General features: G+C 46.6%; 1 protein-coding gene across 1 annotated transcript in view; it reads right to left on the bottom strand.

Annotated features, from left to right (window-relative positions):
- The window catches only part of IQCK (IQ motif containing K), a 95,609-nt gene that overhangs the window by 44,316 nt on the left and 35,573 nt on the right, over nt 1-15,720 (bottom strand). The window contains exon 7 of the mRNA XM_060260500.1: nt 4,654-4,738. Within this exon, the coding sequence (XP_060116483.1) occupies nt 4,654-4,738 (85 nt within the window). The remainder of the gene's footprint in view (nt 1-4,653; nt 4,739-15,720) is intronic.

The following is a 15,720-nucleotide window of genomic DNA, read 5'->3' as shown; positions in this document are numbered from 1 at the left end:
TCAATGGTAAATCAATAGCAAACGCTCGCTTATACTGGGGAAACCAAATCTGTAGAAACATTCTCCTTTCCCTGCCATATCAGGGGTATAGCATGACTCTTGCTGCTCTTTATTGTTGTGATTATCATTTGAATTCTGATGCAATTTCTTTTCTGGTAGTACTTTTCAAAATTCTGTTTGGAGAGGGGACAAGGTTTAGCAGCGGAACACACGTTTAGTGCCCTTACAGTCCTAGGTTCAAACCCTGGCATTTCCATTAAAGGATTTAATTCAGCAGAGCTGGGAAAGACTTGGAGGGTCACCACTAGTTAGGCAATACAAGCCAGCACTGACTCTGTCATGGAAAGGAAAGGTCCCCTGTGCAAGCACCAGTCGTTTCTGACTCTGGGGTGGGGTCGCTTTCACGGCAGACTTTTTACAGGGTGGTTTGCCATTGCCTTCCCCAGTCTTTTACACTTTCCCCCCAGCAAGCTGGGTACTCATTTTACCAACCTCGGAAGGATGGAAGGCTGAGTCAACCTTGGGCCGGCTACCTGAACCAGCTTCCGCTGGAATCGAACTCAGGTCATGAGCAGAGAGTTCAGATCACAGTACTGCAGTACGGCTGCTTCACCACTCTGCGCCACGGGGCCGCTGTCTGTCTCTGTCATGAGGTGAGGTTAAATAACAGATGGGGGGGGGGGAGGTGCTGGCAGCCAGTGGCCTGGATCCAGCCTTCCCTCAACTTCAGAGCTTCTTCTGTGGGAGGAAGAACTATTTAAGTTGAAGGAAGCCTCCTTAGACAGGAGGGAGGCTTTGAACTTTGCTCAGTGGAGTGGGCGGCTGGGGTAGAATCCACCCCTCCTTTGCCACCATGATTCCAGTCTTCGCAGCCCTCGTCCCATGCTTCCCCCACCACCCCTGCTAATGGTCTTTCCCTCCTCATTGCCCAGGCTCCCAGTGCAGCACACCCCGGAGGGTTCCGAGAGACATGTGTGGCTGGCCACGCTGTGCTTCAAGAAGCCTAAGGAACATCAGCTGCTCCAGTTCCTGGACTGGGTTGGGAAGAAGCAGCTGGAGGGGAAGAGGCAGCCTCCCACAGAACAGCCATTGCTATATGGAACAGTTTCATGGGCCTGAATTTGTTCAGCGGCGGCCCGGAATATGACAGCAAGGTTCCCTCCCACTTGAACCTCCAAGATCTGTCCCTTCTGCACCACAAAGTCCTTATTTCCAGCATCCCGCAGCTCCACTTCACTTCCACTGGTATGCCGTTACCTGCTTGTTAGCAGTTCTGAATGGGTGAAGCTGCCAACAGGTGGAACCTAGAGCACCCGGTTGTTATTCTAATGGCCAGAAAGAATCCCTTGAGCTAAGGATCTTATGACTTTTTCTTTTGCCCCAGAGACTGTCCCTCCCCACATGCTCCTGTACACCAATTATGATCTTCCAGCTGTTGCTCATTTAAGGTTGCCCATATGGCATCTATCATTCCTTTTCAGTAATGTCTCCCACCTTGTGGAATGGTGTTGTCCTTAGCCTTTCCGTGCCTCTTAAAAACTTAGGTTTTATCTACCAGGGCCTTTAATGCGGTTTGCACTGCAGGCATTTTTCATGGAGGGAGGTATCGGGTTTGACTGTATAATGGAGAGTTTTAATGAACACTGCCTTGAGCCACAAGGCAAAGGCAGGGCATGCTGCAATAAATAAAATAAATAATAAACATTTATGGATTATACAGTGCCCTCCAGACCTTGATCTCAGGTAGCTGAGCAATTTGGTAGAGCTAAGTCAACACATTAAGCTTTTAGGGGTAATTAATGTCTTCCTAAGCAGTGCGCTGCATGGAGACCTGCAGTCATAATTGTTGGTGATAATTAATGTTTCCAAGGGATTCCAAAACAGAAAAAAGAGAGAAGGGGAATTTTAAAAGGTCTATAAATCACACAGCCTGTGATATGTCTTTGAAGGCAGATTCTTAAGACAGTTTACAGTGCTCAAAATTTTCTCAGTGATATTTAAGCATTTAACAGAGAGGGTTGCTTGGCTGATCGGTATTGAGGAAAATGCTTACATTTTTTTGCCACATGCATCTCACTCCCTGTGTGGTGTCCAGGAGCATTAACAAAAGAAGAATCTTCCCTAGGGAGGCACCCTAGAATCACTTCAAGAAGTGCCCTATGGAAGTATTGTAGAATGTCCTAAGGAAAAAGGTAAAGGTCCCCTATGCAAGCACCAGTTGTTTCCAACTCGGGGGTGACATTGCATCACGATGTTTTCACTGCAGACTTTTTACAGGGTGGTTTGCCATTGCCTTCCCCAGTCAGCTACATTATGAAAGTCCTGCAGCTGTCTGCGATGCTTTTGCCTGGTTCTCAGCTGATAAAACCTCTTGGAAGCAGTCTGTCCTGAACGTGACTGTTACAATAGAGTTTGGGGTTTTAAGTAATGGCTACTAGCGGCAGCTCAGATGATCCCAGGTTCAGTCTCTGGAATCTCCTGTGAAAAGAAAGGAAAGGTCCCCTGTGCAAGTACCAGTCGTTTCCGACTCTGGGGTGAAGTTGCTTTCACAACGTTTTCATGGCAGACTTTTTACAGGGTGGTTTGCCATTGCCTTCCCCAGTCATCTACACTTTCCCCCCAGCAAGCTGGGTACTCATTTTACCGACCTTGGAAGGATGGAGGCTAAGTCAACCTTGAGCCAACTACCTGAACCCAGCTTCCACCGGGATCATACTCAGATTGTGAGCAGAACTTCGACTGCAGTTCTGCAGCTTACCACTCTATGCCACGGGCTTCCCTTCCCTAAGGAACTGCCCTGGAATTCCTGACGTGTGCTTTTTAACATACTTGCCGACCCATGGTGAGCAACTAGGATAGCATTGCAGCTCTTTCCTGCAAAGGAAGCAGTTGCATGCATGCTCTTTCTCGAGGACTTGAAAGGAGAATGCAGCACAATGTGGCAGTGTCCTTTCCCCATTGCTCTACTGAATTCAGTACATGACTGGAAGTAGCTCTCCAGAGTCTCAGCTAGTGGTCTTTCACATCACATATTAAAGGAGCCTTTTCACAGGCGCAGAGCGTTAAAGCTGCAGTACTGCAGTCCTAAGCTCTGCTCACGATCTGAGTTCGATCCACGTTCAGGACAGACTGCTTCCAAGAGGTTTTATCAGCTGAGAACCAGGCAAAAGCATCGAAGACAGCTGCAGGACTTTCATAATAGAACAAAGTAATGAAAATCAGAATGGATTCTAATATTCCTCCACATATCAAAATGTTAAGAGATGTATTACGTGAGCTGAGCCTCTGTCGTGCTCCCTTTTCAGTGAAATAGTATCAATTTGTTCACCTGGCAAAAGACGGCTCCCATCTTTTGAATGAAAATACTTCGTAATGAGCCGCTTCTGCGGAGCAGATCACAGAAGCCACACAGAGCAAGGACCACTGGATTCAAAATTCAGCAGACAATGGTGCCTTGTTACGACTGTTTCCAGCTTTGCTTTATCTCAAGATGCATGACAGGGACACTAAAGAACTGTTGTGAGCACATCTATTCCAGAAATACCACAGAAGCCAAACATCTCTCTCAGCTGTGACACAGAGAGCAGCCCAAAACACCATATTTTTTATTCTAGCACCGAAGTAGTTCTAAACTAGATCCATTGTTGGTAGCACAATGTCCTGTGCCATGAAATGTGGGAGGAAGGCCTCCTCCCCCACAACAAAACTGGTTAAGATGCCAGAGGGCTCCCTGGATGCTTTTTGTTTTTTTCCCCCCAGGCTACAGGCACATTCCAGAATTGGGTAGTGCACACCACCACCACATTACAACCGATTACTTAATAGTAATTTCTCAATAACGATTTATTGGAGACTTCAAATGCATAAGTCTCTGTGAAGAATGCCATTAGAAACAGCCTTCTAAAATTGCTTTTCATGTTTTTATCTCATCTGTCTATGCATTTTTATCCTATCTGCCCTCCCACAATCCCAGGGTGGTATATGTGGCTTCCCCGTTTCCCATTTTATCTCAACAACTCCGAAAGGAGCTGACTTGTCACAAGCAGACTTTGTGGAGCTTTCCAGCCCCAACCCAATGACATAATCCTATTCAAAATAACATTTCTGGCACTGTACTTAATTTTATGCTGATCTCTGACCATAATAAACTACTCACTCAATCAACTGTATACTGTTACCTCCAGCCTAGGTCCATTTATTTCAATGGGTTTTAAATTAGAGTTAATTCTGCATTAGCATTGCATTGTAGCATTCCAACTGTTGCAACACGTTCATTTCTAACCCTAACCCAATTTTCTTTACAGATTATGCTTCTCTCTCCTTCACCTTCCAGATAATATGTTGTGGGGCACAGGAATTTTATTAGATCTCTTTGCTACGAAGTGGCACAGATTGGAAGCCCAAGAGGATACAGTCTTTATCCCTAACTCAACTTGGAATTTCTTTGTTGTGGAAAATCATCTGTGTCCCTCGTTCCCCCCACAATAAGATCTCAGTCAGCAGACAGCCTCTATGCAAACACTAGGGAAGCATCACCCGCCTGGTTATTTATAGTACCTGCTACTTAAAATTTATGTAAGGGTTTGCCCCCAGGGCCTCCACAGCCACACAGATTCAACATCAAACAGAATAATAATTACAGATGACTCTTACCCGATAACCCCTCCAAAACGACTGAATTATGATGCCTGCCTCCTCCTCCGATAACAGCAGAGATATTGGGATTGGTGGCCTAGGACTGAAGCAAATGTTTCCTTTTTCAGAATCACTCATTGACGTTATACGTGTGCAAAGAAAAAAGTTATTCTTTTTATATGCCGTTTCTTTGTATTTCAAAATCAGGACGTTTGTTTGGCAATAATATCACACACACACACATTATGTATATGTGAGACATTCATGTCTGACTAAGAATACTATGTACCTTTGATTCCATAAACTTATACTCTGCCTTTCTGTTCAACAGAACACCCAGAATAAATACAATGCAAAGAATGCTATTAAATGACAGGCTGCTCAGACGCTGTAATGGTTGGTCGTCTTCTGAATGATTTGTCATCTGAAATAACTGAAAAGGTTGCTTTATTCTTGAGTTTGGTAATCAAGGATCGACTGTCCAATGTATAGCTGTATATGATTGTTTTTGTTACTTCTGTATCTGTTTATCTATTTTATAATCTGATATATGGCAATAAAGGCTTTTGTTGTTGTTGATAGGCACAACAATACTGAACTATCCTTAGAATCAAGAACAACACTAAAAACCTAACAGCATAAAAACCTCAAGGTGATTGCTATTCGTTAAATTCAAAGGCCTTCTGAATCAAATAGAGTTTTTAATTGCCAAAGAAGCTCTGCAGGAGTGATGTCAATTGCATCTCTTGTGGCGAGAGTTCCATAACCTACGGCTGGCAAGAAAGATGGCTCTCTCATGGGTTCCCAGTAATTATCTAAGTTAGTGTAGGTATCAGGGCTTTTTCTGAGGAGGAACAAAAAGGAACACAGTTCCGGCTGGCTTGGCCAGGGCTCCAGCTCAAAAAAAGGTCTTTGGCAGAGAGAAGGCCCTAGGGCAGGGGTGACCAACGGTAGCTCTCCAGATGCTTTTTGCCTACAACTCCCATCAGCCCAAGCCAGCATGGCCAATGGCTGGGGCTGATGGGAGTTGTAGGCAAAAACATCTGGAGAGCTACCGTTGGCCACACCTGCCCTAGGCAGTCAAGCACTTCCAAACGGCACACTCCATCCTCTCTGCTGCCTCCAGCCTCCAACAGGCTTGGGAAAAGAATGAGAGACGGGGAGCTGTCCACGAGCACCCCCTCCCGGGAGAAGCTGGGCCTGCCACTGCCCACTCCACTGCATGTGGCTGTCTCTCTCTCCGGCCATGTTTTTTTGGAAGATGAAACAAGGTCTCTCATTGGGCTGTGTGAGAACACACATTTATGAAATGCAGCTGATGGCGCTGTACTGTACTGGGTCAATATGCAGAATGTAAGTTACTGAATGGGTGTCGTCACTTCTGGTGATGCCAGGGTGTGTGTGACCTAATATGCAAATGAGTTCCTGCTGGGCCAATAACGAGGCTGATTGGAGCAAATAAGCTAATGCACTTCATCAGAATGACATCTGCTGGTTTGGAGGGAGAGGGTGCAAAAGAGACTTCTCTCTCTCTCTTGAAGGGGCTTGGTGAAGAAGGTTGGACAACTTCTGCAATAAGAACGATGGTGACACATTCCACTTCAGCAAGTGGGCTCCAAGATATGGGTGGAGGGCACATGCAGCATCACTGCCCAAAGGAAAGATGTCTACATCTGTACAGTGCAAAAGTGGGGGGCCTTGTGGACACCAGATATATGTACACTTTGGTGTAGTGGTTAAGTGTGCGGACTCTTATCTGGGAGAAACGGGTTTAATTCCCCACTCCTCCACCTACAGCTGCTGAAATGGCCTCGGGTCAGCCATAGGTCTTGCAGTTGTCCTTGAAAAGGCAGCTTCTATGAGAGCTCTCTCAGCCCCATCTACCTCACAGGCAATACTCCCTCTAAGCTGTGGAGTCTTGTGAGCAAAAATTCTACTTTATGAGCTACTGGCATTAAAGTTGTGAGCTACTGCATAAATTAGCTTGCTCTGGGGCCATTTTTCCTGAACTAAGACAAAAACATGTGAGCTGGAGGCTAAAAAACGGTGAGCTAACTCACACTAACTCAGCATAGAGGGAACACCTCTCACAGGATGTCTGTTGTGGGGGAAGAAGATAAAGGAGATTGTAATCCGCTCTGAGACTCTGATTCAGAGAGAAGGAAAGGAAAGGTCCCCTGTGCAAGTACAGGGTGGTTTGCCATTGCCTTCCCCAGTCTTTTACACTCCCCCCCCCCCCAGCAAGCTGGGGACTCATTTTACCAACCTCGGAAGGATGGAAGGCTGAGTTGACCTTGGGCCAGCTACCTGAACCAGCTTTCGCTGGGATAGAACTCAGGTCGTGAGCAGAGAGTTCAGATCACAGTACTGCAGTCCTCTTCTTCTTCTTCTACACTGGTCTTGAGTTTCATGATGGAAGAAAAGCAAGGTGTGGATCAATCAATGGCCAGGAGGATGAGAAAGAAAGCCAGCACCCATGCAAAGCCCTTTGCGGATCAGGCATGTGTCAGTCCCTAACTTACATGCTCTACCTTTATTTTATGAGCAAACACAAGGTTATGCTTCGTAACCTTGCCAAATTAGCTCTGGCCACCTCTCGGGCTTCATTTTTTAAAAACATGAGGATCTGTCAGGAACCGATCTAAGACTAAAGTGAAAAAGGCATGTATAAATCAAGCCAAACGGGGAAGGGCTTAATGCTCAATAGGGAAGTCACCAGGAGACATCAATCATTTCAGCAGGCTAGCTTGAAGGGAACAGAAGTCATGCCAGGTCCATTTTTGCCTGCAGAAATATTAGCAACTGGCTTCAGGTCAAATAAAAATAGGCTATGAGCAAAGGCAAGTGCCCATCAACAGCCAAGTGGGGAAGGGGGGAGAGGTTATTTGTGGCAGGAGACAGCTGGGATGCTCTGAGACGAATCAGAGCTGACAACCCAACGTATGGAAAATGTGTACAGCATTTCTTTCAAAATTAAAAAAGCAACTCTTGAAAGTCCGTCTACAGAGAATGCATCATTATTTTAATTGTTATGTAATGTAGGTGACTCTTGTCTGTCACAGAAACAACAACGTCTGGCCGCCTATAGACAAAGCAGAAGACTGCACATTTTAAGGGGTCTTCCTGGATACTTTGGGAGCAGTCTTCCCTCTAAGCTGAGTTGGCGTGAGCCAGCTCACAGATTTTTAGCCTCCAGCTCACACATTTTTGTCTTAGCTCAGAAAGGGTGACCCCAGAGCACACTCATTGATGCAGAAGCTCACGACTTTAACGCCAGCAGCTCACAAAGTAGAATTTTTGCTCGCAAGGCTCTGCAGCTTAGAGGGAACATTGGCTGGGAGTGGGAGGATTTCCAAACTCTCACAATTCCTTGCGGGCTTTTAGCTTCTGTACATTTCCCTTCACCAGACAGACTTAAATACGGAACAGCCAGAACTGCATTACGTTACCAAGCCCCCTGGTATATCCTACAGCAATAGCTTGCTTCTTGCGCAGATCGCCACAACCATGGGGATTAGAAGAAGAAGATGATATTGGATTTATATCCTGCCCTCCACTCCGAAGAGTCTCAGAGCGGCTCACAATCTCCTTTCCCTTCCTCCCCCACAACAGACACCCTGTGAGGTGGGTGGGGCTGGAGAGGGCTCTCACAGCAGCTGCCCTTTCAAGGACAGAGTCTCAGAGCAGCTCACAATCTCCTTTACCTTCCTCTCCCACAACAGACACCCTGTGAGGTGGGTGGGGCTGGAGAGGGCTCTCACAGCAGCTGCCCTTTCAAGGACAGAGTCTCAGAGCGGCTCACAATCTCCTTTCCCTTCCTCCCCCACAACAGACACCCTGTGAGGTGGGTGGGGCTGGAGAGGGCTCTCACAGCAGCTGCCCTTTCAAGGACAGAGTCTCAGAGCGGCTCACAATCTCCTTTACCTTCCTCTCCCACAACAGACACCCTGTGAGGTGGGTGGGGCTGGAGAGGGCTCTCACAGCAGCTGCCCTTTCAAGGACAACCTCTGCTAGAGCTATGGCTGACCCAAGGCCATTTCAGCAGGTGCAAGTGGAGGAGTGGGGAATCAAACCCGGTTCTGCCAGATAAGAGTCCGCACACTTAACCACTACACCAAACTGGCGCCCCAGTTTGATTAGAAGTCATTAAAGTCATTAATGATTAGAAGTCATTAAAGACGTGTTGCCAGGAGAACCGCTGGAACCAAAGCTAATTTTTCAAATCAAGGAATGGTACCACGATGGGCAATCTTTGCCAGTCAGTTTACGATTGCAGTCAGGTATTCCAAGGTAATATTTTCTACCAAAACAGCCAGACCAAAATACAATGCAGGCAGGCCTGTGATCAGGTCTTCCCAGGTCTTTTAAAATGAAAACTGCAGCTACTTGAGACCCTGATTCAAATTGGGTCTGCAGCATGTAGGATTGCCAATCTCTGGTTGGTAGCTGGAGATCTCCTGCCGTTACGACAGATCTCCAGGTAGCAGAGATCAGCTCGCCTGGGGGGAAATGGCTGCTTTGGAAGTCGGACTGTATGGCTGTATACCCCAAACTCTGTCTATTCTGAGGCCCCACCCCCAAAATCTCTAGGTATTTTCCAACCAGAGCTGGCAACCCTAGCAGCATGGGAGGGAAAAGGAGGTTTTGTTCTTCCTTTCCTGTGTGATCACTAGTTTGGAAAGGGAAAAAAGGTAATAATTTATTTTACTGAATATCAGTAAAATACAGAATGTCCAAAACAACAACAAATCCATCTTTTAACAAGCACGGCTCATATTTGTTAATAAAGAATACTAGTACGGTACATCTGACGACAACTTTTGAGTTGGCTGACAACCTAAACATTGGTAGTGGCAACAGAGAGATGTTTTCTTTCCCCTTGGAAAACAAAATACCACTGTTATTGTTAAATAATGTTAATTATATTAAATGTGAATTAGAACGGTTTTTAAGATAATGCTGATTTTAAAGTTTTTGTATAACTATCGTATGGATATGTTGTTAGCCGCCCTGAACCTGCCTAGGCGGGGAGGGCGGGATATAAATAAAATTTTTTTATTATTATTATTAAAAAGTAATGCAATAAAAAAAACTTACGTAACAAAAACAGAATCAATGGATAGCAGGAGTGGCCAATGGTAGCTCTCCAGAAGTTTTCTTGCCTACAACTCCCATCAGCCCCAGCCACCTGCCATGCTGGCTGGGGCTGATGGGAGTTGTAAGCAAAAAGACATCTGGAGAGCTACCGTTGGCCACCCCTGATTAGTTGCTTCAATTATAGGGAAAAAAATCTTGTTTAGGTGCTAAGTAGTCTAATACAGGAAGCCAAACAGCCAGTGCCCATTCTTGATGATCCCTTCCAGGGTTAAGAATAGGGCAGGTAAGAGTGGGCTGTTGGTTTCCACCACCTTTTTATCCTGCAACTTTATCAAAGGGACCCAGGGCAAAAGCAGAAGGCAAAAGCAGTTCTCATGTACCTGCAGGAGGGAACGGAGAAACTACACTGCTGTGTTTTCCGCAACATAGCATGAAGAAGCATGTCTGGATGATTTTTTAGTAATTTCTGGTGACTGTTACGGGGTCAGGTGCAAAAATGTTCTCCTGCTCACGGAGGAGGAAGGAATCCTTCCATAAGGAGTCCTTCCATAAGTGGATAATTCCTTCGTGAGCACAAAGGCTCCACTGGCTCCAATCCACTGCCTTCAGGGGGCACATTATATGCAATGTATTACAATGCATTCCAAGCCCAGTCCTGTCAGATCTTGAAAACTAAGCAGCGTTGATTCTGGCAAATACTTGGATGGGAGACCACCTTGGGATACCAGAACTGGAGGCAGGGGCAGCTACCTCTCTGATTTTCCTCCATGCCCCAGTAGGAGTCAGTCAGTCACCGGAGGTCACCATGACTTCCAGGTGCAAACACACACTCACACATGCACATATACACAGGCTCATAACATACAAAAACTACACACACAAAAACCAAATACTGTTTCTCTTCTGTTTTGACTTATGCAACTTGATGGAAATAACTCTTTTCTCCCTACTGATTCACTAAGACAGAGAGTGAATGTTGTTTAAGCACATGTTCCTTTTTTTCGCTAGCAAAATAAAATGAGAACACTTTGAAAAAAAACCCTTCAATATATGTTAATTAAGAATCTGTTTTGTCAAGAGCATTTCTCTTTGGCAGTTCTCTGAAATGAGAAAAGGCCACAGTCTAACCTATGGGTGGCCAAACCTGTTTAATGTAAGAGCCACAGAGAATAAACGTCAGATGTTTGAGAGCTGCAAGACATGAACATCAGATGTTTGAGAGCTCCAAGACAAGGGAGGGAGGGGGGCAAATAGATGGAGACAAGGAAGGAAAGAGAGGTGGAAAGAAAGCAACTTTAATTTTAAATGCATTCTCCAAGCCGACCAACAGGGCAGCTGGGGCTCGGAGAGCCACACAATATGTGTAAAAGAGCCACAAACGGCTCCCGAGCAACAGTTTGGCCACCCCTGGTCTAACCCTTTGTGAAAACAAGCAGGAAGACAGACAAGTGTGAGGCTTTACTCCTGACAAATCTACAACCTCTTGATAACTCCTAAAAAGGATGGAGGGGGGGGGGACAGAAGGAACAAACAAATTGATTGGTTGTTTCATGCCTTTTTCCAAACAAAAGGCAAACACCAATTCCAAACAACGGATAGAAGGCTGGCTGAAGAGGCCTCTCCCGCAGAGCGCTTGGCTTGAGAATAAAACAGACTTCCTGTAATGTACTGAGTGACGAGACGTGTTGAAGGCAACATACTTTATTGGCGAGTACATCACAAGAGAGCGAAACGCGGGCCGGGCCCCGGTTATATACGTACCCCGGAACAACCTTCCGTCTGGCCAGATCCAATCCTAGCCAGTTAAACTTCCCGGCACAGATCTTGATTGGCGGGGCGTATTAGTGAGCTACATCTGGGCACCAGTGGGCTTCCACTGGTCGCCTCTGTAGCGTTCGCTGTGTTGTAACATCAAGACTGAAATGCTGGACATAACACTTCCCAAATGACAAACTACACATTGAGGACTATTAGACAGGGCCACTCAAGGGAACCTCTGTGTTCAGATGCAGTATCCAGGGGTGTCGAACTCATTTGTTACGAGGCCAGTCTGACATAAATGAGACCTTAGTGGGCTGGGCCATATTGGGTTGGGCCAAGTGTGTACCTATTTAAGATGAGATAGCACATAGTCGCGGTATAAACTTTATAAAGAACACAGACAAACACAATTAAAGATTTTTTTAAAAAAAATACTTAAAAGAAAACATGCTTAAAATGTTAGCACTCAGTCTTAAAGGCACTTTCTTTTGTATTTCTCCCATGGGATCCAGGGAATGGCAAAGGAAGCTCTGGCTCTTTCCTTTCTTCCTCAGGGGTCCAGGAAGGGGAGGGGCCTCAGCCAACAGAAGGAAGAGAGGCTTGGCACAGTAGCACTGCTGTGCGATTGAGAGAGCCTGGCAAAGCAAGCTCTGCCTCCGCCCCTTCCTCCCCAAGGGAGGAGCCTCAGCCAATATAGAAAGTAGAGGTTTTGCTCTGTAGCCCCTCTGAGATCGAGCAAGCCTGGCAAAGCAAGCTGAGATGCAGAAGGAAGCAAGAGAGAGGGAAAAGGACGCAGATGACAGCTAGTTGCTTAGGGGCCTGATAGGAGCCCTCTGGGGGCCTGATTCAACCCCTGGCCACATGTTTGACACCCCTGGAGTATATCTTGAATCACCAGATATTGAGAACAAACAATTTCTGTTTTCTCCTTTGCTTTATGAGCTTCCATGAGGGCACAGCACTTGTACAGATGAACCTTCAGTCTACTAAACCACATTGGTTGTTTTTGATTTTTTTTTAAATGCAAGAATTTTGCATGCATCCATTTGGATGAATTCTGGATTACAGATATTTTTAACATGTGCACATGGAGAAAGCAGACATTACTCTAAAGCCCAAATGTTTTGGGCAGACTTTGACATCCACGCAGTCTGACAATCTGAACGTTTCAGGCCCTGCAGAAATTCTTGTCCCAGTGTCTTTAGAAACAGAGCACGTTCGCCGCATGCGGCTTCTTCTCCGATGTGGGGAGCAGGGCAGGGGCTGGCCTGGATCTTTGAGCAGAGAAGGAAGACGGGCAGCCATCTCTTTCTGTTATTATTTCTAACACTGTAGCAAAGAGGATCTGCTAAGCGTTGTGCCGAACATAGACGATGACAAACTTTACCCAGAAGGGGCTTTAACAGTATTAAAAGAGTCGTGAAAACAGACCAAGGGCAGAGAAGCAGAAAACAGCACAAAGCCACAGAGGGCAACAGATTCACAGCCTGTTAGGCTGGCTGGGAATGAAAGCGTACCCACCAACAGGGAGACGTGCAGCAAGAACGGAAAGAAATGACAGCAGCCACCATCTACAGAGGCAGTAAACCTCCGGGTACCATTAATGGGAGGCCTCAGCCTGTATGTCTTGTGCTGTTTGGCCCTCCACAATTGGCTGGCTGCTGCGTGAAACAGTCTGGTGGACTAGATCAGGGGTATTCAACTACTGGGCCATGGCCTGGTCCTGGTCTGTGGCCTGTTAGCAGCCAGGCTGCGGAGTGAGGCACAGGCGCTGCACCACCCCTTCCCCCCACATGGGACCCGGGCAGATGCAAGAGGCAGTGCGGCCTCACTCCGAAGCTGCCTCCCCTTGCCTCAGAGCAAGGCCACGCCACCACTTCGATGGCCTGAGGGTCTGATTCAGTATAAGGCAGCTTTGTACGTTCTTACGCTGTCAATAAAAATTATTTTTAAGACATTATAAAACAACCAACCCCTGTGATGCATTCTGGGAAGAAAGGTTAAAACGCTTTTCCTACGAAGAAAGGTTAAAACGCTCGGGGCTCTTTAGCTTGGAGAAATGTCAACTGCGGGGTGACATGATAGAGGTTCACACGATTATGCATGGGATGGAGATAGTAGCGAAAGAAGTACTTTTCTCCCTTTCTCACAATACAAGAACTCGTGGGCATTCAATGAAACTGCTGAGCAGTCAGGTTAGAACGGATAAAAGGAAGTACTTCTTCACCAAAAGGGTGATTAACATGTGAAATTCACTGCCACAGGAGGTGGTGGCAGCTACAAGCATAGCCAGCTTTAAGAGGGGATTGGATAAAAATATGGAGCAGAGGTCCATCAGTGGCTATTAGCCACAGTGTCTGTCTGTCTGTCTGTCTATCTATCTATCTATCTTGGCCACTGTGTGACACAGAGTGTTGGACTAGATGGGCCATTGGCCTGATCCAACATGGCTTCTCTTATGTTCTTATGGGAATACTTCAATCCTGAAGGACCACCTATATGGACTTGTATACGAGCCGCAGTCTCTCTCACCAGTGTGTTCCGCTGACCAGTGTGAACGTCCTCAGTAGCTCCAGTCCTTTGGGGATGGACTACCGGACAAAGAGCAGGAGGATACCCTCACGGGCAGCCTCTTGTGGGGCTGCCAAGCAACCCTCTTTTGCAGGACTTTACCAGGTTGGGTGGGCTGAGGCTTGACTTGTGGCAATGAAGACAGACCAATCTCTTGAGCAGCTCATTTCACGGACGGCATCTTCATCTTTGTGAGTTTTTTTATAACATTATGCTCTTATTTCAGATGAACGTAAGTAGCACCTGTTGGATCGGACCATCTAGTCCAGAGGTGGCCAAACCTGGTTAATGTAAGAGCCACAGAGGATAAACCTCAGATGTTTGAAAGCCACGAGACATAAATGTCAGATGCTTGAGAGCCACAAGACAGGAAGGTGTCAGATGTTTGAGAGCTGCAAGAAATGAACGTCAGATGGTTGAGAACAAGATGGAGGGAAGGAAAATAGATGGGGGAGGGAGAGAGAGGTGGAAAGAAAGCAGCTTTAATTTTAAATGCATTCTCCTCCAAGCCACTGGCTGGCCTTGCTTGGAGAAGTGATTTCAAGAGAGAAATGTCTTCTCCAGGCTAGACAACAGGGTGGCGGGGGCTTTAAGAGCCACACAATATGTGGGAAAGAGCCACATGGGGCTCCTGAGCCACAGTCTGGCCACCCCTGATCTAGTTCATCAGCCTGTCTCACAGACTGGATGACCAGTTGCCCTGGAGGGCAAGCAAGGCATAGAGGCCAAGGCCCTCCCCCTGTTGCTGCCTTCCAGCACTTGTAGCCCGAGGTCTGCTTCCTCTGTATGTGAAGGCTCCCTTCAGTCACTGTGGCTAGTAGACACCGATGGATGCTCCTCCGTGAATCTGTCTAACCTCTTCTAAAGTTATCATTGCTTGTGGCCATCACTGCCTGCACTGACAAGGAATTCCAGTTTAAATATCTGTCGAGAAAAGAAGCATTTCCTTTTGTCTGTCCAGAACCTATTTCCCAACAACTTCACTGGGGACCCCCAGATTCTAATATCATGGGAGAGGTGGGGAAAGCCCCTTCTAGCTGCTTTCTCCACCCCATGCATAACTTTAGCTGTCTTTTTTTTGTAAACTGCCACATCCCAGTCTCACCAGCCTTTCCCTATAGTTTCATATAAGATATCCCAACCTCTTAACCATCTTGGTTGCCCTCCTTTGTATGTCTTCCTGCTCAATAGATTTTGGAAGAAATAAGCAAACCTTTGTATCCTAAGAACATAAGAGAAGCCATGTTGGATCAGGCCAATGGCCCATCCAGTCCAACACTCTGTGTCACACAGTGGCCAATATATGTGTGTATATACATACACACACACACACACACACACATATATATATATATATATATGTGTGTGTGTGTGTGTGTGTGTACTTGGATGGGAGACCTCCTCGGAATACCAGCAGTCAGGAAGGCAGGGGCAGGCTCCATTCAGCCACCTCTCTGAATATCCTCCAGGCCCCCAGTAGGGGTCAGTCAACAGGACTTCCAGGTTCTTCTCTGGCAAGTACTTGGATGGGAGACCTCCTTGGAAAACCAACAGTCTGGAGGGCAGGGGCAGGCTTCATTCAGCCACCTCCCTGAATATCCTCCGGGCCCCAGTAGGGGTCAGTCACCAGAGGTCACCAGGACTTCCAGGTTCTTC

The sequence above is a fragment of the Heteronotia binoei genome, chromosome 20, assembly GCF_032191835.1.
Source record: "Heteronotia binoei isolate CCM8104 ecotype False Entrance Well chromosome 20, APGP_CSIRO_Hbin_v1, whole genome shotgun sequence".
NCBI lineage: Eukaryota > Metazoa > Chordata > Lepidosauria > Squamata > Gekkonidae > Heteronotia > Heteronotia binoei.
This window is presented reverse-complemented; position numbering and strand designations above follow the sequence as displayed.